This window comes from Acanthopagrus latus, chromosome 21 (genome assembly GCF_904848185.1).
Source record: "Acanthopagrus latus isolate v.2019 chromosome 21, fAcaLat1.1, whole genome shotgun sequence".
NCBI classification, from domain to species: domain Eukaryota; kingdom Metazoa; phylum Chordata; class Actinopteri; order Spariformes; family Sparidae; genus Acanthopagrus; species Acanthopagrus latus.
This window is the reverse complement of record NC_051059.1, coordinates 11,778,124-11,804,957: the sequence shown is the minus strand read 5'-3', so window position 1 is coordinate 11,804,957 and position 26,834 is coordinate 11,778,124. Positions and strand designations below refer to the sequence as shown.

Genomic DNA, 26,834 nt, shown 5'->3' with positions numbered 1-26,834 from the left:
GGCTGTTGATGGATACTCTCACTACAGGAGGACTTAAACCAGCTCTGTGCTGCAACTTTGGAATAGTGGCTATAACAGGAAGTGCAGGTCATGCCTGAAAGCCCTGAAGGCCTTTTCACACACTGAGGGGCACACAGGAGAAAATATTAAGCCATGAAAACCTGTTATTGCAGTACTGAGTATTGGAGCCGTATCGGCATCTGTGATTATTCTGTTAGATTGCTGATGGAATAAAAAATGTACCCACTGAGCAAAAACAGTGCAAAAGGTGTCTTTTCAACGTCTTTGACCACGTTGAAAAGCCGTCCAGTGACATTCAATATTGATGTCTCAGTGATGTCCTCACAGGATTCAAAATGAGAGTCTTTGCAATGTAGTTTGAGACATCTTTCCAACTTCAGTTCACAAACTTTTTGTGGCTCAAAATATATTTTTTATGAAGGCCAAACATTACTTCACAGAGCAAAAGATTCAGTGAGGATTCAAACCCCAAGCATCCTCCACAGTAGCTTGTTGAGGCACCCCGGTCAGCTCATCTTTATAATAGACCACATTTTGTCAACCAACCTTGGAACCTCTGCTTATGTGATCGATTGGATCACCAAAACCTGGCATTTTAATAAAGTGCATACCTCATGCAGCCTACTGAGGTTTAGGCTCAGGGTTCAAATCCACCCCATGGAACCCCAAAACAAAAGAATAGCTGAGCAGGTCAAATATCTTAGAATATAAATTAAGTTTGGATCAACACGTCATTTCATCTATAAAGTCAGAGCTCTCTCTGTCTCCTCCGACCTCCTGTTGCTGCTTTACAAAAAAGCAGAATTCAGCTGATCTTTGTCTCTCTGTGCTGTCCCGCCTGCTTCTTGACCATGTTGGCAATCTCCAACAAAAACCAACCCAACAACATCCTCATCATCTGCCTTCCTACACTCAATCCCTCAGACGTGAACCATCACGCCTTGAACTCACAATAGCAAATGACACTCCATCAATCAACACTTCACAGTTCTTCCATCTGGTCGGAGATACATGACTAGAAAAAAAAAGGGAAAGGAGGAGTTTTCTCCCTTTCTACCAGAAAAGCTTTGAACAAACTGTCACACTGTCACTTCTGTGATGAGATGTTCGAATGTAGACATGAAGATTTTATATGAATGCTTTAAATCTGTATCAGTCATTTGGGGTCAGGAGAAACTACAAAGAAAGTCAGATCCTGGAGGGACTGGACCATGAAGACAAATTCCAAATTTTCAGGCACACAAACCATTTTTATGATATTAAAGCCAACTGAACAATATACATTTTAAAAAACATTTTCACTTTTTCGGCAAATTACCCTCTTGAATTACAAAGCACCCCCTGTAATTTGGCAATGGCTAAAAGATCACTTTAAGCACTCTGGAATTCAAATACTGTGCAAACGAGACACTCGAGATTCTGACGTCCTTTCTGCTTCTCGATCTGTCTAATACTGCTAAAATTACCAGATTTAAAGGTCAGAATTTACTTGGACTGACCCAGATAGACCCCAACCACTCTGAAGGTCGCTGAGTGCCCATTTAAAAGTTGATAAATGTTAAGTGGGTTTAAATGTGATAGAAGATCGATCCTTTTAAAAGCAATCGACCGTCACGTCACAATTTGGCCACATGAATGTAAATGATGAATTTTACATTGAGGGTTCCTGCTTTGTGGAAAAAAAGCATGGCTATGAAATATACAGATTCTGTTTAGTCAGAACAACTGTTCAATCATTTTAAATTGGTTTAATGACTCTTTATAGAGAACGACTCTTTACAATACACTATCATCATGTCTTACACAACTGATCACTTATCACTTATCACGTGCTTTATTGATCCTCGGAAAATGGATCAAAACATCCCGAAAAGGGCCGGTGCAGGTATTTCAAGTCTCGTTCAAGGGCACATTGGTAGGACAGAAGCTCGACAACTCAAAGATTGTGAGCCAGTCGAAGTGTAGAAACCTTTCTGAGCATGCGAGTTTCAGTTCATTTCATGAATTTTGAGCAGTGACTGGGCCGCATAATGGACAACCAGCATTTCACTTGGCAATGTGAGCATGAACGGTGTGAAGACAAGGTCGACACGCATAAAATATGAAACTCTCAACAATTGTCGAACTGTCTCTTCCATTACATCATACTGTCAATGGAAAAATCTTTGCAAAAATGTGGGATAACGGGCGTTGGTGATGGCATTGTTGAACTGCCACCATTGCAAATCAAAATCCATCTGACGAGACTCTGGCAGAAAATGTTTACAGACGAGGTAATGTGTTGAGGTTTTGTTTGCTCACTTCCTTACTCACTCCCTGACTCCACCTCTCAGGTGACCAACTTAAAAGCATGATTACCTTGAATGAATTGCCTGTCGGTTTGAATATTGCTGGAAATGTTTGGGGTAATGGAAGGACACAAGTCAACAAAATACACACACTGGCCGGCAGGTCGAAAATGGAAGTCGAGCTTTAATGAGGTAAAGTCCAAAAGTGTGAAGAATAAAATGGCAGGTGGCAAAAGCTGGCAACAAATGGTGAGGCAAAGGAAAATACAAAAGTCATACAAAAACCTGAGGACGAGCCAGAAAACCACTGGGAAATCAGGAACACAGGGACAACGGATTGATGAGCGGGAGCACAGGAACACAGGAGGGGAACCAGAACACTAGGAGCAAAGGTGAGGAGGAAGTACAGGGAATATCCAACCAAAAAACCCGAACCATGACGCCATCTGCCTATGTAAACATGTGGACCCTACACCTTTTAGAAATAATAACATGCATAGCTGTCAACCTCGAGCACTGAAAGTGTTCATGTTCAACCAACACTGATGTAAAATAGCTGCAAAAATATTATAATTGGTTTCAATGTTAATTTGTCACAGTTGGGAAGATGGCACAGCCCTGACTGTAACCCCTCCATGCTGTGCAGCATCTCATTTCAAATACATCGAACCCTGTTGGTGTGACTCAAACCACGGAGCGACCGAAGCTGCCATCCTTAGATCTCATGCTATTGAACGTAAAAACTGAGGGATAGCAGCTCCAGCATATGGCGTGCGACCAAACCATTTACATATTTGGCCTCCAGCAGATGCCACTTGAATCGCTCTTTATGTGAACACAGATAAGAACTTTGACTGTGTCTACATCACACAACAACCTCAGTGACTGAAACTCGTTCGGATCCCAAAAAACTCCATGTTCCAGCTAGTGACACGTTAAATCTGTGTGTGGAGCGGTGAACGGAGAGAGGTGAATGGTAGTTAAATGTCCCATAATGAGGGGTACGGAATCTCGGTTCTAGATGCCACAATTAAACTACAAAATAGTTGCACTTTCACTTTCAGTCTTGGGGTGGTTTCACTCCTGAGTCAACTGGAGAAGCAGTCTATTTTTGGCACAATTCTGGTGAAGTGTGAAAGTCGTTACCTAAGGTCCTGATCCACGCGAGAGTCGTTACTACAGGCGTGGCTGCCTCAAGAACACCTTGTGAAAGCCAAACAGATTGTTGGCCTTGTGGGGAGAGGACATTTTATGAGCATCTGAAAACTGCTAGAGGAACACACAGCAGGGGGCATGCCAGGTACGCATGATCATATGAAAGCAATAGCAAGTGTATTTATTTACTGTGTTTTCAAATTGCTTTCCAGTCTTAGCGACCACTCAAGGCGCTTTACAACACTACTCAGCATTCACGTATTCACATACTCATCCATACACCGGTGTCAGAAGCTACCTTACAAGGCGCTACCTGCTCATCAGGAGCGACAACCATTCATACACACTCACACATCGATGGAAGAGCCTGTCGGAGTCAAACTCAGGTCAGGTCCAGGAAAGCGGCCTTGAATCCAGCGTAAAAAAGGTGGTATGGGATTTGCTTAGAGTTAACTCACATGTTGTCCTAAATATAATATAATATAATGTAGATATAAAAGACAGCTGTTCCACATGCTTTTCAGCAACTTTTTGTGGCTTAATAGAGTCATTAACAGTAGCAATTGGTCTAGGGCCCAATCCCATTGCAAGTTTTACCCCTACCCCTTGTTTTTGGGTGAACCACTTGTTCCTCAGAACAGGGTCACTATGGGTGGTTGAAGTCTGCCAAAGGGACAACCCTTCAAGATTCTCAAAAGTCAACAGTGGATTTCAACGGTGTTAACATGATGACTGGACTTTTTAAATGTGGTGTTTTCCGCTGTGATTTCTCGCGTCTCTGTGAATCCTGGTGTTATCACAGTGCCATTTTCTATTTCTCTGATGGAGCGCAGCCGCTCGCAATTCATTCAACCCGTCACGCTATCAATCAAGTCATCGATTAAAAAGAGCACTGCTTCATTAACCTGGCGGCTAACATTACATTGATATTAGAGGAGCAGCACCAAGTGCAGCAACTTACACTGCTGGGCTTGGGTAAAATGTCATGTGTCTTATATCATCAAAGGGGGTGATGTGATCCTGCACAAATCGGCAATAACAATGACCGTGACATTGGAAAACTAGCAGCGATTGTTTTATGCTTGTGACAAAGAAAAGGACCATAATACACCAAAATGACAGAGTTCTCATAAACCTCATGTCTTGTAGCCCTAATTTGCCGTACCCCTCCATCCCAACAAGAATAGGGACAACCCACCAATTGATGTGCAGATACAAAACAAAGAGGTAGGGCTTAGTGGAAGGGGTGTATTGGGATTGAACCAGTGTCTACCTTAACATTTGACTGAAGAAAATATTAAGATACCAAACTATTTTCAAATGTCAGCCAGCAACTGAGAGACCATTTCTATAGTCTGTATAATCTTAGGGAGATTCCCTCTGCTTCTGAATCCTCTGACAGGAACTCACCTGATCTTCGAAGGACAAAGCCTGCCCAACGTCTCGAGGGAACCCGTCTATGACGATGCCACTAGCCTCTGGGATCTTCATGATCTTCTGCTTGATCTCAGTTATTGTCGTTTCCTGGAAAACAGTGAACACAACATGATTCTTAACTATCATCCCCAAGCCTGTAAATATCAGAAGAGCAATAAGGAAAATTTCTACCGCCTATCAACAAACAATCACCATACCAGCAGGAGTTTGATGGATTTTTGATCAGCACAAATACCACAACTATTACCCAGACGCCTTCTAAATTCAGATTTCACATCGCACAAACATTAGGGCGACTGGTCAGTGTCAGAACATTTCGGCTTCAAATTATAAAGCATGAAGTTGTAATTATAGCAACAGTCTGCGTCTCCAGCAAGAGCATGAAGGAGGAGATTAGTTTTGTTAATGTTGTTGCAATTCCCAGCGTAGATTCACCGAGGCTATAAATTAGTTAGAACTCCTCGATAATGAATCATGAGCGCTGAATGTGAGTCATAAAATGGGAAGCTTTACAGCACATCGGAGAATTCCACATTAAAATCGTTCTGTTTATCCAATTATTCTTTCATATATCTGAATGCAGCAGAACAACTGTTTTGACTGTGCCCGTGGCCGCAGCGTGCCATCATCCTTTAGCATCAATTACTTCCTCGTGGCTGGAGGAGGTCAACGCGTTCGAATGTATTTCTCCAGGCAGAGTGCATCATGCGATATGGCAGAGATACGTGAGCAATCCTCAGATCTATAAATAACGTCCGTGGCCGTGCCCAAGACGCAGACGTTTAATTTCCCCCGACTAACATAATAAGAGCAGTGGCCCAACAGACCTCGCGGAGATTAAAACTAGTCGAGATACTATTGAACAGATTAATGCATACATGAGAGATAAAATGAGATAAGACGATCTAAGAAAGACTTATGATCCACTGCGTGACAATCATGTCCGATGATCCGTTACACTCGTACAGCAGACAGACAGCTGGAGAGGAGCGTCAGCAAAATTGCATTAGACACTCAACATTGTATGGTACATTGAGATGATGCAAAATGATGATTAATAAATGACAGAAACTGTGATAGTCTCACAAGCACATTTGCACAACTACTGTACTTAAAATTTTGAGGTCCATGCACTTCACTTGAGTGTTTCCATTTTCTACTCTTTCATACTTCCACTCACATTTTGGAGACAGATTTTATACCTTTACTCCACCACATTTATTCGATAACTTTAGTTACTAGTTGCTTTGCTTTCCATTTTTAATTCATTTTTATTTTACCGGCAAACGGACGAGAAAAAAGGGCACTGACCCGCAGTATACAGTGCATACATACATGCACAATTTAATCCTTTCTTTGTTCTTTTGTATTGCTCATTTAACATCAACTACTAAAAGACTTTTACTCAGTATTTGTATTTGTGACTTTTTTCTGTTACAAAAGTATCATTTTAACACAATATCTTTACTTTTGGTTACTTTTGACAACAATCTGTTAAGTTTTTTGCAAAAAATAATGTACATGTACAGAACGTTCACTCCATAGCATTTTCATTGCGCTATGTGGGGAATACAATTCACACTCTGACACTCAGAGTCCATTTTGGCAGCAGTCAAAACCCCAAACATAATCATTGTTATAAAATGCAATAAAATGTCAAAAAAAAGTCAACTTACTTTTGATACACTAACTGCTCCTGACAATTAGTATAAAGAGTATTTTGCGTTATATATTATCTAGCATTGTTTGGTACCAGCTTTGGTTTAACTGTGCAAAAAAGGGAAACTCACTTAGTCATATCATGTAAATGTATCTCTAACCAACTTTTTAAAATACTGAATCTCGCCAAACTGTCTGAACATTAATATGTTTCCACCATCTGAGTATATGAAAGCAAAAGTGCCGTCAGTCTTTAATTTTAGACTAGACTGCCTGTCAGACATTCATCCTCCTGTGAGGAGACCTGTGGGATTTCTGCTGGAACAAAAGTTCAGAAATATGCTGAGTCACATGACCTCACAGTGAGTTACAGACAAACAGCAACGACTTCACGTTGATTTGCCTGTTGGCAGAGAGTCGGTGAAGCGATGCTTAATGTCGTGCTGCGTTTTGAAACATTTGCAGCTAGAAGGACAAATGCATGGATGGATGGATTTTTTTTTCTCAGAATACTTACAGAGATAAAATGTCTAAATTATACTACGTCTTTAAAGCAATAGGTTGACATTTCGGGAAGTAAACTTATTTTTTTATAGGTTTAGAAAACAGATGGTAGAAAGGTGCAGGTAGGTGGATTTATTACCTTTGGATTCAGACAAATTTTCCCTCTGTCATTAAGTTGAGCTGAGCAACCTGTGGCTTGAAATTTACAAGAAAAATATGAGTGATATCAATCTTCTTATCTAACTCTGAAAGTACCTACAATTGACTAACAAATTAACACATTTTCTGATTTATCTTATTGACTTGAAGAAAGGCATCAATCATCCAACACTTTATTAAAGGGGCTATGTGTACAGATTAGCCACCAGTTGGAAATCGCTCCAAATAAGTGTGCAGTGTCTCACTAGAGTAACCGTCAATTGCCGACAGTTGCCAGGTAGAAATACAGTATGGAGGCGATTTACAGCAACTCCGATCTTAACTCTTAGGGTGCACTCGCACTTGGCAATCTGTACCATGCCCAAGCACGTTCAACGCGTACACTTTCTTGGCCCAGTCACTGTTGGAAGAGATGTGCTTTGGCATGAACACAAGCACGGGTGCGCAATGTGGACATGAAGTATAACCATGTGTATTACGGCACCTTGCATGATCAAGAAATCCAGGAATGTACACAACATGGCCAAAACGACACAAAATAAGTTACAAAAAAGTCAGTAACGTGATGTGTTGTTCTTGACTGTCCTGTAACCGCGATGTGAGGTGATGAAGTGGTATAAAAGAGTAAGATAAAACCTATGAAACCTTGGGCACCACTAAAAACAATCCATGACTCAGTGCTATGCCAGTCAATCGCTTTACTATACTGTATTTACAAAAACAATCTTATCAGCAAGGTTCATGCCCAGAAATACTTTGCCTCGTCCTCTCCTCATTACATACAGAATCATTAAGAAGCCAAATTCTAATCTGCTTTGCTAAACTAATCACAGCCGGAAATTAAATGCCTAACAGCCACGAGTCACTTTATCATATCTAATATTTCTGCAGCTCGGCCTCCGTCGCTGTTTATCTCACTGGTTCCTCGACTGGCATCTGGTAATCTCCCAAAAGGGAGAAGGCTGATCTCTTGCTAGGTATGCAGTGGAGGAATGGTAATTGATGAGGCAGGCAAGTTATTGAAGGTTATTCATCAGGGGACAGGAGCTTAGAGCTGTCAGTCACGAGACAGGCGTGGGCTCGCAGTCACAGACTTGAACCTCGCTGATCACTGATGCATCATGGTGCTCGTGTTGACAGCGCAGACGGCTCACTCAGGTGTTTTTCGTTATGTTAATCAAAGTAATTCCACGTTAAAGATTAGATAAATCCCTTGATAGATGTGTTTTTCCTTGTGGGGACTGTGTTTATTCGATAGTTTTGCAGCCCAAAACCACTAACCAAAGGAGCACTAATGACACACATTACCCATCAGTCTACACAGGGGACATTCTGGACACAGTTTGTTATAAAACTAAGGGCTGTGCTAAAGCCAGAAGAGGCTCACAGAGACTATGATTCAAGTGTGACTGACCAGGATGAAGATGGATGCATAAAAGATTGAATTAAGGGCTGTGCTGTGGTTTTGCATCTTCAAGTCAATTTGAAATCACTAATATGAGACATGATCACAGAAAGTGTCAGATCGTATTTTGAAATCGTCCATGATCATGAGCAGCAACAGCCATTTGTGAGTTTTGTGCCCATGAATACTGGTAACAGCCTCTGGTCTATTCTCAAGACCACAAGAGACTCTCTCTGCCGCTGGGCCCCCAAACTATAAAATACTCTTCTTGGATCGTTTTTGTGGATTGGACCTCATTACTCTTCTTCTTTGTTTTAACATTTTTTTTCTTTTTGTCAGTTGATCTCGGAAGAAATCTTGAACGTTATTTTGAAAAAGCGTATATCGACTAACTGGTATATGGTACTGGAACTTCGACATCACTGTGCTCAAAAGGGACATATTATATTTTTCACTCTGTTTACTACATTTATTTGATTACTTTAGTTACTGGTTACCTTGCAGAGCAATCAGATTAGAAAAAACACAGATTCCAATAATCAGAAAAATATGAAATATCGGATATAGTAATCAGCCAGGTGGGTAATCAATCCATCAGTGGTATACAGTATATTGGTACATACACGTAAATATATGTATAATTTTCTTCTACTTGTCCTTTAACGGTAAATGCAGTGCCAGAAAATTACTTTTGACACTTAAGTATGTTTAATATCAGATACTTTATGACTTTGAGTGTGGCAGACTTTCACATTACAAAGAGAATGTAATATTTTAACAGGATATATTCACTTTTACTCAAGTATGATTGTTGGGTAATTTTCACTGATGAAGAGTAAAGTCGATTTGTAGTTAATGGGCTTAAATTAAACAAAACCCCAAAACAGGGGCGGCAGGAGCTCAGTTTGTGTGGACTTTTATAGGATGCTGGAGGCGTGCAGGCTCAAGACAAGCAGGGACCAGTCTGTGCAGAGCGTGGTGGTGGCTAGAGAGGTGCCCCTTCACCTCCCGTTGAGCAAGGCACCAAAAACCTACCTGCTAGTGCGCCTGACTACATGGTAGCCCACCGCTCTGACACCTCTTCATAAATGAATGCATGAGTTTGGGTCCTGTTTGTGCACATGTGCGTAAATCAGGCTTGTGTGTGTGTCTGTAAAAAAAAAACAACAGAGTGAAGAAACTGAATCCCGCTGGGAGGATTATTAGAATACGTCTCCTTCTTCCCCTTTCTGGTTATTTATAGCTGTGGCTTCGTCCTCTCTCTGTCCTTGGATAGGCACAAAGTTGTAAATTTCGCCCATATTAAACTAGGGAAGGGCATCATATGTATTTTCTATACAGTGTTTGAATGAGTGGAGCACAAACAACCACAGGAGGTCTGTGCTCATTTTCCTCCCAGACGGAGTCATTATCTTGCAGAGAAGGATGCTAATAAGACGGATAAGCAGCCCTCTCTCCAACACGCTTGTTATTTGGATGCTGCTAATTAGTCCCTTATTACATTCATACTGTGATAATGACCTGCGAGTGACTGGACACACTCGCCGCTCATCCTTCCTCTAATGCCCTCCCTGTCTCACACACACTGTCCCCCCCATCACCCCCTCTTCGGTTTCTCTGCTACCTGTGGTGCCAGCTCTCCGTTGGTGATGATTTTAGCGATCAGGCTCCACTTTCTGTTGCTGGTGGCATTGTGTATCATCTTCTTCCTCAGCAGCTCGCCCACGGACACATACTGGAAGCCGTAGCGCTCGGCAATCTTCAGGCACTGCGTTCCTTTGCCGCTGCCAGGGCCACCTAGGCACAGAGGGGGAGAGCTGTTGATGTTTTGGGAGAGATTTTGTTGTGTGTGTGTGTGTGTGTGTGTGTGTGTGTGTGCGAAATGTGTCTGTGTGAGTGTGAAACATTTCGTGTGTGGGTGTGTTAGCGTGGGCACATTTATGTGTGTGTGAGCGTTAGTAAGAGAAACCCAGACTATGTGAGACTTGTGTGAATGTGCACGACTCCACTTGTGTTTGCACATTTATGTGTGTGTGTGTGTGTGTGTGTGTGTGTGACTGCGTTGTGTGTGTTTTGCAAGTGTATGCGGGGGAGAGGGACGTGGGGGGGGGAGATGACAGACACAGGTATGTGTGAACCTCCTACATTTGCAAAGAAATGGTCTCTTTTTTTCTCCCTTTATAAAGGCATGGAGAGGAGCGGCAGCAGGAGAAGACAGCTCTCTGCTTGATACTCGATAGTTTGGTAAACATCGTTTTGAACAGAGGGCATGTTACCCTTCGTTCTGACATTGTTTTAGTCTCAGCAGAGTGGAATTTAAGCAAAACATTATAAGAATTCCTTCGAATGCAAGAATCAAAGCCACAACAAGTCGATACGTCAGACCTAATCTGGTAATTAGCAATGTGCTAGGCGTGTATTAGCACCTGTGTAAGCTACGTGAATAGGCAACTGAATCTTTTACTCCACACATTCAAAGATGCTGCTGTTAACATAGAAATGTCAACTGCTTCAAAACTGCTCCTGGTTCGAAGCCTGGCAAGAGTTGAGAGGAATTAGCTGGAGTCTGAGCTGTGTGGGCAATGTGTTGCGATTATTCTCTTAGCGATGACAAGGACAGTGTGCAGCCCAGCACAAAAATCATTACAGATCAGTTATCACCATAAAACAGATAAATTATATGGTCAGATTGAATTAAGATAATTTTGAGTATCTGTTAAGTTACTGTAATGTGTACTTGAGGATCTTTAAAGTATTCCTACAGGTATTCAGTATCTGGGTTACAGATCATGTGTGAGGTTTACAGCTGGATAGGTTAGGATAAGTTCACCCAAAGGAAATTGTTTAAGACAGTCAACACACAGAAGATTTCAGCTTAAAACAGGGTTTAAATACTGTATTTTCTAATTAATTTGCAGTCTCTGGATATTTGGATTATGCTAGACGAGCTGTATGGAGTCATTTTGTGTGGTTTATTTTCTCAAGTGGCCATTTAATTCAGTTGTTTAGTAGAATGCTACACTGCTGTTTTGTTGTGAAGCTCAAGAAATATTTTGTGGACTATAAAACATCACATGACTTTCTATCAGCGTGGGGGTGAGTAGACAATGACTGAATTTTCGTTTCTGGGCAAACTGTTCCTTTAAGGCCTCAGTGTAAGTGATGCGTCGACTATGATCAAGTTGATCAAGTTCTATCGTGTCGGCTTCTTTAAGTGAATGACAGAATCTGGCTTGCAGCTGAGAGGTGACTTCATCTTTCTTTTTCTTGTAAATAAGTACAAGAAGAGCAACACAACGATCTTTTCACCACAGTTTTGAGAGACTGTAGCTGCCTTTGTTGTTTTCTATTTGATTAAACCATCTCATTTAGCATTTAGCACAAATAAACGAGCCAAGCTCACTGAGACTTTTGCATCTTGTACTGGTAACCGTCAAGTGCACAACTGTGCATGCTTTGCCATGAGGCACTAGACAAATGATGGGCAGAGATGAGGCGAACAGCAGAAAACAAGACGAGCGAAGTCCACGCGCGCGGAATGAACGGAGGAACTGAGCCATAACATCCAGCCATCCTCAAAGAGCCATGATTACCACCGCTGCTCCGTATGCCTGTCATATCATCAGATCCCCTGAAACCTCCTGCCCCCCGTCAAACTCGCCGGAAAACCCCAATCCAATGTCAGACATGCAGGTGCTTACATTTTTTTCAATCTTCTTAAAAAAAAATCTGTACATTATGCCCAAGTCAGCCAGGTGTGCAGAGGAGTGAACTCTGAATTACTGGTCTCAGCCTTCGCACAACTACTTCCGTCTTTTTCCATGTGTGTAATCAAGTGCAACACAATGAAAGCCTTCGAGTAGAGACGGTCCAGAAGTGTGCACCTTTATCCATATTCATGTGAACCATCATGTCACACCCCTTTCTCTGACAGCCCTGTTATGGTGGGACAACACATCACGCGACCTAGTTCTTTAGAAGCATAGTGAGGCCTGTAGAGAGACACTTTATTATTTATGGATACTTTGTGGAGAATTAATAAGAAGGGAGCTTAAACTGAATATCTACTGACCTTGTTATTTAGTGTTGCTGCTTAAAATAGTTACGGGGAATCAAGGGTGTTACCCATAATGCTGTGTGGACTTCAGTGGGATAGTCTGTTATTTTTGGAATTACACCTGTCGAGAGTTAGACGAAAAGATCAATATTACCCTGAGATAAATATGAAGCCACGACACTGTTGATCTTGCTTGGCATATAGGCTTTATATGAAGGAGAAAATACCCATCATTATTTTTTTTTTTTTTTAACGAATATTTTAATTTACAGGTTAGCTGCTCTCCCTTTTAAAGACGTTGGGTTATGCTAAGCTAACCATGTTGTTTCTGTGGCTTCAGATTTTGTAGACAGACATGAGTGGTAATGATCTTCTCATCTAACTCTCAGCAGGGGAGCGAAGTGAGTAAGTGCATTTTCCCTTTAAGATACATAAATAATCCAGCAGACTGAGCTTTACAGAAGTGATTATCATACCACTGTCACGCCCTACCTTTTGTTTTCTCTGATAATTGTATTTTCACATGTAAAGGAAATTAACAGGACACATTTTTCACTGCATTATTTCTTTGATTATCGCCCTGTTGACACAACAACAGCTGTTGTGGCTTAATGGGTTGAGAACAGGACTCTGATGATTCTGAGCCTGGCGTTCATATCCTGTTTTGCGCATAATATCACACTGATCAAGCTGGTGTTTGTGCGCTACATCCACTCAGTATTTTCCTCTCTGTCAGCCGTTAGTCGATGGTGAAGTTTAGACAACGAGAACGATATATGAATATGACATCACACAAACGCCGCAAGATGGTCATTGAGCGGCATTATTCGTGATGTTCCAGGAACGACACCAACACAGCGACATCATATCGTGGGTTCATTCCGCTCTTTATGACCCGTCACGGCGAGGAGGCGCAGGTGCAACCAATAATGTTAACGATGGCTCAGTTCAGTTTAGGGGCACGATGATCGCTATGAGGCGTCTGCAGTAATAGAACCCCCGAAGCTTAATATAAAACAGCCATGATTCATTACTTTGACTTTACTTTTCAGAGTTTTTCCTCTAAGATAATCATGTCTTGTGATCCCTGGGCATCCCTGGGCAGTCATGGAGATGCTGCGGTGTGAGGGGTATGCGTATGGGTATGAGTATTTTGTAATTTTCTATCCAGTCCACTCCCGACCTCCTCGTGACCACACAGGTCTTTGCGAGAGTGACTCTCTCTGCAGAGCTGACAGACGAAACATTTGCCTCGATCCTCCGAAGAGATGACAGCTGCTGCCATCCTGCTTTCCCTCTTTTAAAATAGGCCACAATGTGCTCACAAAGACGAGATAGGGACTGGCTTTGTGCTGCGAAGACAAATAACAATCATCCACACCATGGACATGTCCAGGTACGCACAAAGATGCACAACGCGCCGCAGCAGAAGGCTGTCAGAGGATTTTCTTTTTTAAAGAGCTTTTTAACAGGCCGGAAAGCCTTAAATAAACTGTTTTTCAAGAAGGTTTTTTAGACATCAGCCTTTTCCTATTCAGGCCAGCCAGTCCCATTACTCTGATTATGCGGCTGCCGAGCTTAATTTATAAGATTAATGAATGTATATGACAGGTTAATGCAGGCCCATCAAGGAAATCAGATTAGGAGAGCGTGAGTGTCTGACACAGTGAGTGACACGCAACAAGATCTGCTCCGCTGATAACGACAGAGAGAGAGAGAGAGAGGAGGGGCCACGTTCAAAATACCAGGAAAAAACATGCTGCGTGCAAACACACACACACACACACACACACTGACTCTGACAGTGACTCGTAGATTTCCCATTCAGGCCACCTATTTTTAGATCATCAGCGAGGCACATGTAAACTTCGTGTTTTTGCTGACATTTATATATAAATGGATAAAGCTCCCATCAGAAGCATTAAAGAGGCACTGATTACAGCGTTTTCCTGTGTTTACAAACACAGGGAACTTTAATACTCTGACCTTGGCCGTCTAATGGAAAACATGGGGTCAGCAGGAATCCAGATGAGCACTTCAAATCTAAAACATCGGATTAGTAAACAAACTGTGTCATTGTCGCACCGTGCAAAGGCGCACGTATTATTTATAGAAAGCCGAAGTCACTCCCCTTTCCCGTCGACCAAAAATATGTATGGTGGTGAATGGAGGGAGACAAAAAAAAAGTTTGCCCCCATTTGAACTGTGCCTTGAACTACACATTGATGGTAAGCAATTTAAGAGATTCCCACTGAGAAAGTCGCCGTTTGTTATTAAATTCATCACGTACGAGTCTGCGAAAGACATAAATAGGAAGACTACACACGCAGCAGTTGTGATCTTTGGTGTCATCTTGGCTGACACTCCATGAAGGATCAAACTGTCTCTCTCCTTTGACTACTGCACAAATCATAAGGTCCCGTGGTGCAATGTATGTGTGTGATTGTGTGTACTGGTCCGTTACCGATGACAAGGATGACTTTAGGTCGTGGTCTGGACGGATCGAACACCTCGTACTCCTCTATGAGCTCCGCTGTCTCTGACAGGTCCGAGTCGCTCTCGATGGAAAACTGGCTGATGGGAGGCAGGCGGTCATACCTTCTGTAGGGAAAATTGGGACTGTCGGGCAACACTGTCACACACACACACACACACACACACACACACACACACACACACACACACACACACACACAGATTTAGAACCAACTTGTCTGTCATATTGATGAAGATATTTTTAATCAGTAAATCTCTTAACATTTAGTGAATCATTCATGCTGTACGAGTTCGACGCTGTCAGTCACTTTATAAATGCAGATGTGACTTTATTCCAAATCAAGTTTCATAAAAATAAATAAATAAATAAATAAATAAATAAATAAATAAATAAATAAATAAATAGCTGTTTTATTAATCTGAGACGAAACTGAGATGTGAAAGTGTGATGAATTCAATGTGTCATTCAGTTTGGTAATTATACTGCTGTCTCTGGTGATCACAGGATTCAATGTAACACGTTTTCAAAAGAAAGAAAGCGTCACTGCGTGCTGCAGAGCTGCCATAATGCACATGTGGAACCATTATCATCTCTTGCTGATGGTGGTATTGATCACACAATTTTTGGTTGAATCCTAGGAGAAGAGATGCTTTTTTTTATGTGACTGATTTAGAAAAAGAAACTCTGATTTTGCTCTTGCTAGGATGAAAACATTTTTAAAAAACACTGCAAATTTCTCTTATGTTGTCCGGCCCGGCTGTATCTTTCTCTTGCCCTTTTTGACATTTCTGACACATTGGACAATCAATCGGGCAGAGATGAGAATAATTCACGAAGTGAGAGCAGCGGTCCGTCCAGCAAAAGCTTTCTGACGCAGCAGATTTGAGCATCAGCTAACAGCCGAGAGGGGAAACGCGGGTCACAGGAATCTCTATCCCTGATTAGGCTTCGGTTCCCAGCAGCTAAACCTTGCAGCTGGCAGAGCTTTCAGACATCTTCAACAACATATTAGGAGAAGTGGTTTAAATGTGAGTCTGCTCTCGACGCTCCTCGACTGTGAAGACTTCGCTTTTACAAAGTCTGTATGCTCTCGTATTTGTTGTATTATAGTAGGCCCTGTGCACATTACTGCCTCACTTCGCACAAATCATCAAACAAAGAAGTTAATGTTTGCCTTAAAATAGGCCCTAATAAAGCAATGCAAATGGGAAAATAAGCATATGTGTGACTGAAGTCGGCTGTGCACATACCAGCTATGTTTTGCATCTCTACTTCTTCCCGCACTGGTCAGACAGGCTGCTAAGCTATGAATGGAGAGCCTTTTGGTGTCGCGTAAATGATTAACCCCTGGGGTTTTACTGCGCTGTAACGTGCTGTCTACAAATCCACAGGTCAGTGAAGGCAGCACAGGCATGTTCAACGACGGAGACCAGCACTCTGAACTTTTGAACATCAGAAGCCTCCCAAACAACGGTTGGAAGCAGCAGTAGTTGGCGCTTTGGTGCCTTTGTGGGCGTCCTGGTATCTGAACAAGCGCTTCTGGCACATTTTGGAAACGCATCTGAGAGTGGTGACGCACGCGCAGAAAAAAAACAAACAAAAAAAAAAACTTCCCATCTCACCGCCCTCCAACTCTACTACCGCGAGTATTTTCAAAAGCGGCACGGCAGTTTTCACAAAGTATCGACAATGGGGCTCACGAGCGTACAGTACAAATGTCAACACCCTTTCCTGTTCAAACAGCGAGCCAGTTTGCGTGGGACAGGAAGACTCACTGCTGCCGGTGTTCTTAGAGAGTCCAGTGCCAGAAAATATAGATATTTTGGCTCTGAGCAGAAATACTTTTCTTAAAAAAGATAGACAGTGCTGTACAAAAGAAAAGACAAACCAGACATGGCAGATAAAATAACAATATGAAAGAGAAAGATCAAATACCACGGTATAAAAAAACGATATGAATAAGAACAAGATGTAACTACCAGAGAAGAACACGTCAGGGGAGAGAAGTAAGGTCTTATCTTATCTTGGGGCCTTTCACTGCTCACCGTTTCTGAAGAGGGACCTGCGTGATTGGCCACCGTTGAGAGGGGGAAGTGACTTCTTCTCCTGGCCTACAAAAGTATCCCACCGCACCTTGTCTGGTCCTCCGAGCTCCCTGACTTTCTTCAGACAGCCCTCAAGGTAGTCGATGGGGTCGTCGGGACGGTAGTACATCAAACCTGTCAGCAGGCTCTGGAGAAAAAAAACAACAGAGGAGAGGGATGTGACGAGGTAGACGGGGAGGATAAGAGAGAGGGAGGAGATGTTTGCTCGACATCTCTGTGTGATGTGCGGTTCTGTGACAGCGCGGCGTGCAGGGGAAACGTTTAATGAGTTGAAGATGTGAGGCGCAGATCTGGTTGCCTCGACTCGTTTCCACGAGGAGAACGAAAACATCTCATTTTGTCAGAAACCCGTGAAATTGAACTCAGCCTGGCAAATAAACACAGAGCCCACAATGATGACCTGTTATTGTCCTGGTAGAAGTACGGCGACGGAGATGAATGTGAGAACCAGGTCACAAAACACAAGTGGAGTGCGTGTTAGTGTGACATTTGACCCTGGGTGTTTTAAAACAATGCCTTCCTCTGGGACTTCCTTCTTCATCTCCACCCTCCCCACCAACAACTCAGTCAGCAGCATGAACACATCGAGCGATTCGATGTGTTCATGCTGCTGATTGGTGGTGAATACGCACTTTAAATGGGGAGCAGTCGTAAGCGGTAGAGTGAAGCCGTCGTTTTTGATGATGATGGTGTGTCACTTGGCTGCTCAGCGTAATTTGAACATGCTGTAAATAAACAAACAGTGATTGCTTGCATAGATTAGCTGCAGTGCACTTGGGAGCGAGTCTAATTAAATGGATCGGCCAATTAAAGATCCCCCTAAGGATCGTGATGGATACTTCATTAATATGTTTCTCCATGAGCTGTCTATATGATGTTTAGCCTCCTCTGACCGAGCACATCGCGAGCTCACAAAACATTCATTTTGAATTATTGTCCAGATCCGAAGAGTCCAAATAACCATATGAATGACGAAAGAAGATCTATTAGCCTTTTGATTATATTTCATGTGATAGTGAAGCCTTACGCAAACACAAATGTTTCACTCATGTGTTTGAAGAACTATGTCGTCATATGCCAGACTGTAGTTTACTGGATGCAAAACTTCAAGCTGATCTACTGATGAAAATGCAGCAAGATGCGATGTCAGTCTACTGCAAGGATGGCGTACCCCGCCACTAACAGAGATTCATAGAAAGGTCTTAAAAGCAACATTATATAACTTTTTTACCTTGAGAGAAGACAGTTGTTTTTAGAAAGATAATATGTATCATATTAATGAGGTAATAACTCAAAATATGAAGTATTACCTTTTTCCACAACTGAATAAACAAGCTGTTCTCAGAGGAAAACAAGGTCCCCAGAACACTGCTTGAAGCTAGAAAGGTGGCAGGGTCTGCCACATATAAATAAAGTGAAACAAGTTGTCTTGTGTTTAAAGTCAGTTTGTTTATTTAGTTTAGTTAAGGAATAAAAAAAAAGATATTTCTCTTCTGATTAAAATGTATTCCCCCAAAACTGCAGAGTGCACCTTTAAAATAACAGCTTCACAATCATGCTGATGCCACAGTGTCTTGTAGCAGGGTGAGTGGTGTCTCTGTCTCAGCCACTGTGCCTCCCATCACTTGTTTCTGCACTGTGTAGCTTCAGTGAGAGGGTCGGATCACAGCGTTACATACGTGTTCACTTCAACAGACAAGTTTTCAACACGTAACACTGATATGACGTAGTGAGTTTTGTCTGAAGTTAGCACCTACAAATCTGACAAACTGTTACAGACCCGAGATTTATGGTTACATAATGTTGTTTTAACGAATGTGGATAGAAGTACACGGCTATTATGAAATCACGAATAGCTTCCAAAACAAGGTTTCATTTCATGGATATTTGAGGAAACACTTGGACTGCGGTGGTCCTCACCCTATGAAGACTGTTACCGACTTTCAACTCACGTAACCCCAAAGTGCCACGATGAAAACAGAGGTTTTCTGTCTCTTTCCACTCAGAACTCATTTGAAGACACACTTCGCCTCTCGTAAACACACTCGACACAATCTATCTGAGGGCAGATTACATCACTGGTACAGGAAATGTGATGTAAAAACTATTCCCCAGTCTAAAATATTGTATTTTCTTTCCGACTCTTAGATATTTACTCATGGCCCTCTTGGGGCTCAGGACCCCCAGGTTGAGAAGCAAGGGTTTAATAGAGAGTTTAATCTGGAATAATTGTAAATTATGACCTGTTCTTCACTTTTATTGTATAATATTCCTGTGAAGACTTCATTTTAGACTAATTCTCATACTTAATATTATTTCCCTGCCTGTCTACCTGTATATTGCTAATCCTCGTTAGGTTAAGATGATATTTTTGGCACCATAATTTAATTTTTCAGACTGTGTCACGGTGCTCATTTTCATTAAACACGTTGAATTAATGCAGGTCTCCAGCTGAGGGCTTTCAGCCTCCTCGCGTCAATGACAAGCAAGTCATGCAAAGGAGAGGAGGGCGGTCTATTTTGTTTAATCACACTTTGACTAATTATGACTTGATGTTACTGTAAAAGCGCATAGTAGGGAGTTTGTAGCAATAATCCTCAATCGCCTGTTTATGTTAAACAGCAGTATAAATCCAGAAGTAGCGTCCAGCCAGACGCGCACACAGAACAAGATGCATTAGGCATTAAGAGGAGATCTTTGACGCGACTCTTAATGGCGTTTTTCCCAGCGCGTCGCAGACAAACATGAATGTTCGTGTCATAATCGCACCATCTGCACACAGCCCGACCATTCAGCGCACACCAGCTCTCACCTCAAACAGTTGAGGTATCTCCCGCCGCGCCAGATACTCCTTGGCATCGTTGGTATTCATCTCCAGTCGGATTTCCTTTTGAAATCACAACTTGTCCGGAGCGTTTTTCTTTTCTTTTTCTTAAAAAATAAAATAAATAATGTTCCCTCAGACGCCTCAGTGCCGCACGGTGATAATCTTCGGCGAACGAGCGAGCTCCGCACAGTTTCCTCCTCAGCGCATTTTTGCCTCGTGTGTGTGGACTTTACAACTGGATTCCTGCAGGCGATGCCACCTCGCCACCCTCCTCTGTGATGCGGATGCGTGGCTCGTCCGTCTTCCCTCCTACAGCGCTGCGCTCGCAGCACGCACCGTGTGTGCTTTGACGTTGGCACAGAGGTTGCGCGCTGTGCCAAAAAGCGCACGCAGCACCAGTCAACCTGGAAGCTGGGTGGGGAAATGTTTTAATGACATAGAACAGACAACAAGTTTTTATAAATGAGAGGAATAATCCTCTTGATGCTCATGGGCAGAGGTAGAAGAGGTACTCAGATCTTTAAAAACGAGAAGAGAAAGCGCACTAGCACTCTGTAGAATTACTAGAAATACAAAAATATCGCATCCAAATATAGTTTAAGCACCAAAAGTGAAAGTACTCATCATGCAAAATGACATATTCAAAAAGATGTTAATCACTTCAGTGCTGAAGCTGGCAAAGCCACTTTAAACAGTTTATCTGCTGATAGATAGATAGATAGATAGATAGATAGATAGATAGATAGATAGATAGATAGATAGATAGATAGATAGATGGATGGATTGCCTCTGAATTGTAGATGGGAGACACTGATTGAATGTAACTAAGTACATTTTCTGTAAAATTGTATTCTGATACAGTCTCTGATTACGTCTTACAAAATGTATTTAGTAACCTAATCCAAATATCACAATATTAAAGTGATGTAACTTGATTGCATTCCATTACATTTGGATTAGCTCAATACCAACATATGCAAATAAAGAGAGACAAGAAATTGACTTGAGACCGACTGGTGTGGTGTGAGACTCATCAAATGTTATCATGTGTGCACATTTGCATGGTTATACACTAGTATAACACTCTTTATTTTAAAATAGTAATCCTGTATTAATCCCCATTTTTTACTGATTGGAGCTATAATCTCGTTACATCTTTATTTCAGCTACCTTGTTTTTCAAACCTGATTATGTAACCCCATTACTTCCCAAGCTAGCATGTAAATATATGTATAAGGTAGACTTACTTGTACTATTGATACTTAATTACATACAACATCAGATACTTTTACTCAAGTGCTTTTAATATGAGTGACTTTAACTTCTGACAAACTAATATTTTAAGACAATGTCTGATTTGCACCTTAAAGGGGCACTATGTAGTTTTGGTGAAGAAATTCAAACTCAGGATTTGAACATTTATGATATGAATGAGACAATAATTCACCAAGATTTTTTTTCCATAACTGAATAAACAAGCTGTTCTCAGAAGAAAATGAGGTCCCCTGATCACTGTTTGAAGCTAGAGAGGTGGCAGGGTCCGCCACATATAATCAAAGTAACACGGCATGAAATAATGCTGTCCTTTAAGGTCAGTTTGTTTATTCAGTCAAGCAAACAAAATGTTTGTTCATTTAGTTTGTTTGGACATAAAAAAAAAAGTCAATGAAGATCTTCTCTGCTATTTGCAGTTATTCTCCAAAACTACAAAACTGCCCCTTCATCTGTTTTGGTGTCTGACAAAACTCTACGCATGTGGAACGCTCACTATGTATTTACAACTTATCTGACTGTATTTCATTCTCTTTTTTTGTCAAGCTGCTGTTTCAAAGATCAAGAATGGACTTTCAAGCACAAAATTTTGACACTATTTTAAGAAGTTTTGTTGCATCACAGATTGATACAAACCAAAACACTGACATTAAACACTGCAGCTTGATAAAGCAAGATGCTTTTTTTTCAGCTGCACGTCATCACTTAACTTGCATAACAATGTATATCTTTAGTTTGTGTTTTACATGGAAACAAAAGTTCAAGAGTTGAATTCCACTAGTCACATGATCAATGCTGTTTTAGGCAACAGGGGAGCAGGCCAGTTTGATTTCCTGGTTTGTCCCATAGGATTTGATTCTTATAGGTCAGTAATCCTCTTGACAACTGGACAGCTGACTCTGAGGCTCCTGGTTGGTTATATCACAGAACAACATCAGATTAGTTCTTAAGTGCGTTAGAAAGACAGGATGACCAAGGATGGCCACCACTGGGAGTCAAATTCTAATTTATGGAATCTAAAATGGAATAATCATTATATTTATACGACTGAGAGCTGTTTTGTTGGTGTACTATCCCTCCTATTTTCATTTTCTAATGTGATGTGTTCGGAAGAGGGCATTACTCTGATGAGCTCTGTGCAGGCAAAGAGACTGATGCTGCAGGTCAAACAGCAGCAGAAGGAGACGTACAAGGGATTAAATGGTTGGCAGGCCTTACATGTAACGGCACCCCGCTGTGTTTGTCAAAACTGATTTCAATGCTGCCTTTCCAGCAGACTGTCTGCTTGCTGTGCTTTTAATGTTACATTAGAATTGCGTGAAGCATATGGTTTTTTCATAACTTCACCTTGTGGCGCTGCTTTAGTGGTAGTATGGCAGTCAATTTGACATCTGTTGCTGATATCCATTTCACTTCTTATTATTAAGGCCTTTACCAATTAGCATTGTAATAGAAGGCTGTCAGTGTGATTTGGCATCTAATCTGTTTTCTTCTATCATCAGTGCATCAGTCTTATGACCAAAAAAATATTTCCTGAATTAGACATCCAGTCAAATGTGAACTGTATGTATCATGCTTAAAAATGATTTGCCAAATAACTGTAACCACTCAAAGAAACCACAACACCAGGACATATCATTATAATACCACACTGAAAAACACAAGAAATGTGTCCCTTAATTGGTCACAAAGAAAAAAATAAAGTAAAAGGAATATTTTTCCTTATGAACTTTGTTTGAACAGTTTACAAACAGAAATGTAACCAACAAAACTAGAGGGAGACGTGAGTCTATGGGGAACAATTAGCAAGATCCTTATAAAAAATGTTCCATTATAGCTCACTGATTAGTCCTCTGTACACAGACAGTCCATTCAACAATGTAATTCTAAGTTGGAAAACAATTAATGATTAATCAGAAAATGAAAAACTAGTCATGTTTTATGATCAATGACATTTATAGAAGCAAATTATTTAGGGGATTGTTTATTGTTTATATTGTTTTGGTATATGACCCTCAGATAGAGAAGCTTACTGAGATTTATTTTGAAAAGCCATTTTAAAAATTGATGTTTTTAAAATTACCGCCACATTTTCCCTACCGAAGCTTTTATTCTGAAATGTATCCTACCGGAAGCAGTTGCTGGGCAGAGTCGCCGGTTTTCACTTCCTTGTTGCTGACAGCTAACAGTGCTGCACAATGAAAATACTCACGTTATGGAGCCTTTTTTCCACATACTTATTAGCTAGCAGCCTTAACATCGAGGTGAGTGCAAATTTCATTCTCGCAAAGCCATGAATATCCCACAAATGTATTTGTCACATTTAGTCTTACCTGAAATGTCGTTCCCATGTTAGCCTCTGGTGCTGTCATGCTAGCTGTTTTGGTGATGGCTCTTGCTGCTTGTACAAGCCGAAACAGATTTTAGAATACATTTACTTATATTTCTCCACGCAGGATAATGCAGGACAGTTCTTCAGCAGTGGCCATACCAACAACTGGGCTGTTCTGGTGAGAATTCATTGATGTTTCATTTAACCGAGAGGCCAAATAGAGAGGCGAATTTATTGTCTGTATAACCGATGGCAGCTGCAGAAACATGCGCGTGCCTGATAAACCTTCCACAGACAACTTTTGCCTCATTTGCCTTATATTTTTTGATATACAGGTGTGTACTTCCAGATTCTGGTTCAACTACCGTCATGTGGCCAATACTCTGTCAGTCTACAGAAGTGTTAAGAGGCTGGGCATTCCTGACAGGTAACTGATCATTGTCAAGTCTTGTTATTCATTATTTTATTGTATCATATTTAGATGGTGGTGAAGGCATTGAGGTACTGGACAGAGTAAAAGCACTGCATGTCCATCAAAATGAATGAATTAGTTCATCAAGCTCTTCTTCAATATGCACATTTATTTGCACAATCATTTCTGGCTGCTCTTCCTTAAACGTGGTCGAGTTGCAGAGGGCAACAGGAAAAATGGAGAGAGACAGGTGGGTTCAAATGTGACCAAGATCCCTGCTGTACCTGAACTGGGGATGTTGAGGATACAATACAAGGGAGGCTCCTGTTGGAGTGTCCTTAGCTAGAAGTATGCATATGCACTAATCAGCCACAACATTAAAACCACCTGCCTGCTTGATATTGTGTGGATTCTGCTTGTAAAGCCAAAGCAGCTTTTAACTGCCAAGGCACGGCCATAATACCTCTAAGGGTGTCCTTTGGTGTGGTGTCTGGCACTGGGACATTTGTATTGGATCCTTTGGATCCTGTATGAGGCCAGATTGGGGGCTTGGGGCCCAATTGACACCTTGAGCTCTTGGTCATGTCCCTCAAGCTATTCCTGAGCAGTTTTTGTGTTGTGGCAGGGTGCATTGTCCTGCTGGGGGGGTCGCTGCCATTAGGGAGTGCCGTTGCCATGATGAGTTGTATTTGGTTCACAACAATGTTTGAATGGGTGTTGAGTGATTCGAGTGGTAATTAACAGAGATGCCAGGTCTAAGGCTTGTCAGTAGAACGCTGTTGTGGCGAGATCATCAATGTTACTCGCATCACCTGTCAACGGTTTTCATGTTGTGGCTGATGTGTATGTTTTTGATCGAACGCTTTATAATGATTTCACATATTAGTATGTCCTGAAAGACATGAAACTTGATATAAACTTGAAATGTATACATTTTTAGACAAAACTCATGCAGCAGAATTGAATACCATTGAATACCGCTGCATCTCTCGTCTGCACCAATACTGCTGTGTTACAGCTCGGTGGAAACGTGTTTTTCTTTTTCGTTTCGGTGGGTTCCTTGAGACAGCAAACTCACCAACTGTTGTCTGTAGCTCAAGTGGAGTGATTCAATCACTGGTTGTGACACACTGAAGTTGCAAGACACTTAACCCTGAATTGCTCCACCTGTGTGTGTGTGTGTGTGTGTGTGTCAAAGAAGAACTGTTAAATTGTCTGTACAGTGATAATGATACATAACTCGTCATCACACTAATGGTGTAACTTTTGCTCAACACTATCTTACACTAATGGTGTAAGATAGTGTTGAGCATAAGTGCATCATTGGTCATTCCACTTATCTTCTAATGTCCTCTGTCATTTTCTCTTTTTCCAGCCACATAGTGCTCATGCTGGCTGATGACATGGCTTGTAACCACAGAAACCCAAAACCTGCCACAGTGTTCAGCCATAAGAACATGGAGCTGAATGTGTATGGAGATGATGTGGAGGTGGACTACCGAGGATATGAGGTTGGTTCACTTTTACAGTCAGACAGCAACACTCTCAACTGTGGAAATATGTTTCTCAGCAGCTCAATGTGACTCTTTACAATCTGTATTGTATTGTATTTACCAGAGTCAACACACAGGCTCTTATAATTTATTGAATGTTTACCCTTATAGATTCATTGGTGTTTAATTTTGACTGTTAGACTGACTTTTAGTCATCTTGTCTATGTTTAAACTTTTGATAAACATCAGGAAAAGTAGTTTCTGGGAAAGTCCCTATTCTAATGTAGTGTTAAACTGCTTTGTAAATCTGAGAACTATATAATATCACTCATGTAGACAAGTATTTCACAGGTGTAGTAGAGAACTCGAGGGGGCTTTGATTGTCATTATTCGTCCAGTGTTTGCCTAGTCTATTTAGCAGGAAATGTGTAGGCAGCTTTATATCATATGCATTCTCAAATAGAGGATAGTGTTTTGTTTATTATGGCACGGAGAGCCCTTCTTGTGTATCCGCTCTTTATCGCTGTTTGTTTTAGATTATTTACTTTGCTTTGTGCTGGCTTTTTAAAATTGTATAAACACTGCGCTGCTAATTCATGTTTGCTGTCAAACTGTAATCATGTGCAAGAATATCTGATAAAGGTAAGAAGGAGTGCTGGAAGAAAATTATGCCACAAGTAATTGATTTCACTGTTTAATTAAACGATAAGTGAGGCAGTTACCTTAATCTCCTGACACCACTTTTTGAAATGAGTTAGTGTTTTGACTGGTGAGATTATGTTTACGTTATGTTTTTTTTTCATGGTCCAATCTGCTAAGTTTCTGTGCGTTGAATTACAAATTGCGCATAGTTTTGATATGCCTTTATGTTATCTGTCCATGTTTCAGGTGACTGTGGAGAACTTCCTGCGTGTTTTGACTGGAAGGCTGCCACCCAGCACTCCGCGCTCCAAACGCCTCCTCTCTGATGACCGCAGCAACATCCTCATATACCTGACCGGTACAGCACAAATGCACAAACTCTCCACTGAATCTGTTCTCTCTGTTTACAGTGGAAACAGACAACTTTCACTCTCCCCTGAGTGGTTCCAAGTGGTATTATCATTGGTGCTGTGTTTTTGCGAAAGTGGCTTTCCACAGACTGCAACCACCAACAACACAGGACAAATTCATGTAATCAATAATGGAGACCTGAAAGCAAATAGAAATGG

General features: G+C 41.4%; 2 protein-coding genes across 3 annotated transcripts in view; one reads left to right on the top strand and one right to left on the bottom strand.

Annotated features, from left to right (window-relative positions):
- The window catches only part of ak5 (adenylate kinase 5), a 75,447-nt gene extending 51,706 nt beyond the window's left edge, over positions 1 to 23,741 (bottom strand). The window contains exons 1-5 of one of the 2 annotated variants that reach the window (XM_037083245.1): positions 23,720 to 23,741; positions 17,228 to 17,414; positions 15,150 to 15,317; positions 10,253 to 10,425; positions 4,875 to 4,988 (exon numbers count right to left, since the gene is read on the bottom strand). In XM_037083245.1, the coding sequence (XP_036939140.1) occupies positions 4,875 to 4,988; positions 10,253 to 10,425; positions 15,150 to 15,317; positions 17,228 to 17,414; positions 23,720 to 23,737 (660 nt within the window). In that variant the 5' untranslated portion in view covers positions 23,738 to 23,741. Of the gene's footprint in view, positions 1 to 4,874; positions 4,989 to 10,252; positions 10,426 to 15,149; positions 15,318 to 17,227; positions 17,415 to 20,099; positions 20,434 to 23,719 lie in introns of those variants that run through there. The other variant, XM_037083244.1, reaches the window with a different exon arrangement.
- pigk (phosphatidylinositol glycan anchor biosynthesis, class K) overlaps positions 23,506 to 26,834 on the top strand; it is a 31,590-nt gene continuing 28,261 nt past the window's right edge. The window contains exons 1-5 of the mRNA XM_037083246.1: positions 23,506 to 23,650; positions 23,843 to 23,896; positions 24,054 to 24,145; positions 25,506 to 25,641; positions 26,512 to 26,623. Coding sequence (XP_036939141.1) covers positions 23,585 to 23,650; positions 23,843 to 23,896; positions 24,054 to 24,145; positions 25,506 to 25,641; positions 26,512 to 26,623 — 460 coding nt within the window. The 5' untranslated portion in view covers positions 23,506 to 23,584. The remainder of the gene's footprint in view (positions 23,651 to 23,842; positions 23,897 to 24,053; positions 24,146 to 25,505; positions 25,642 to 26,511; positions 26,624 to 26,834) is intronic.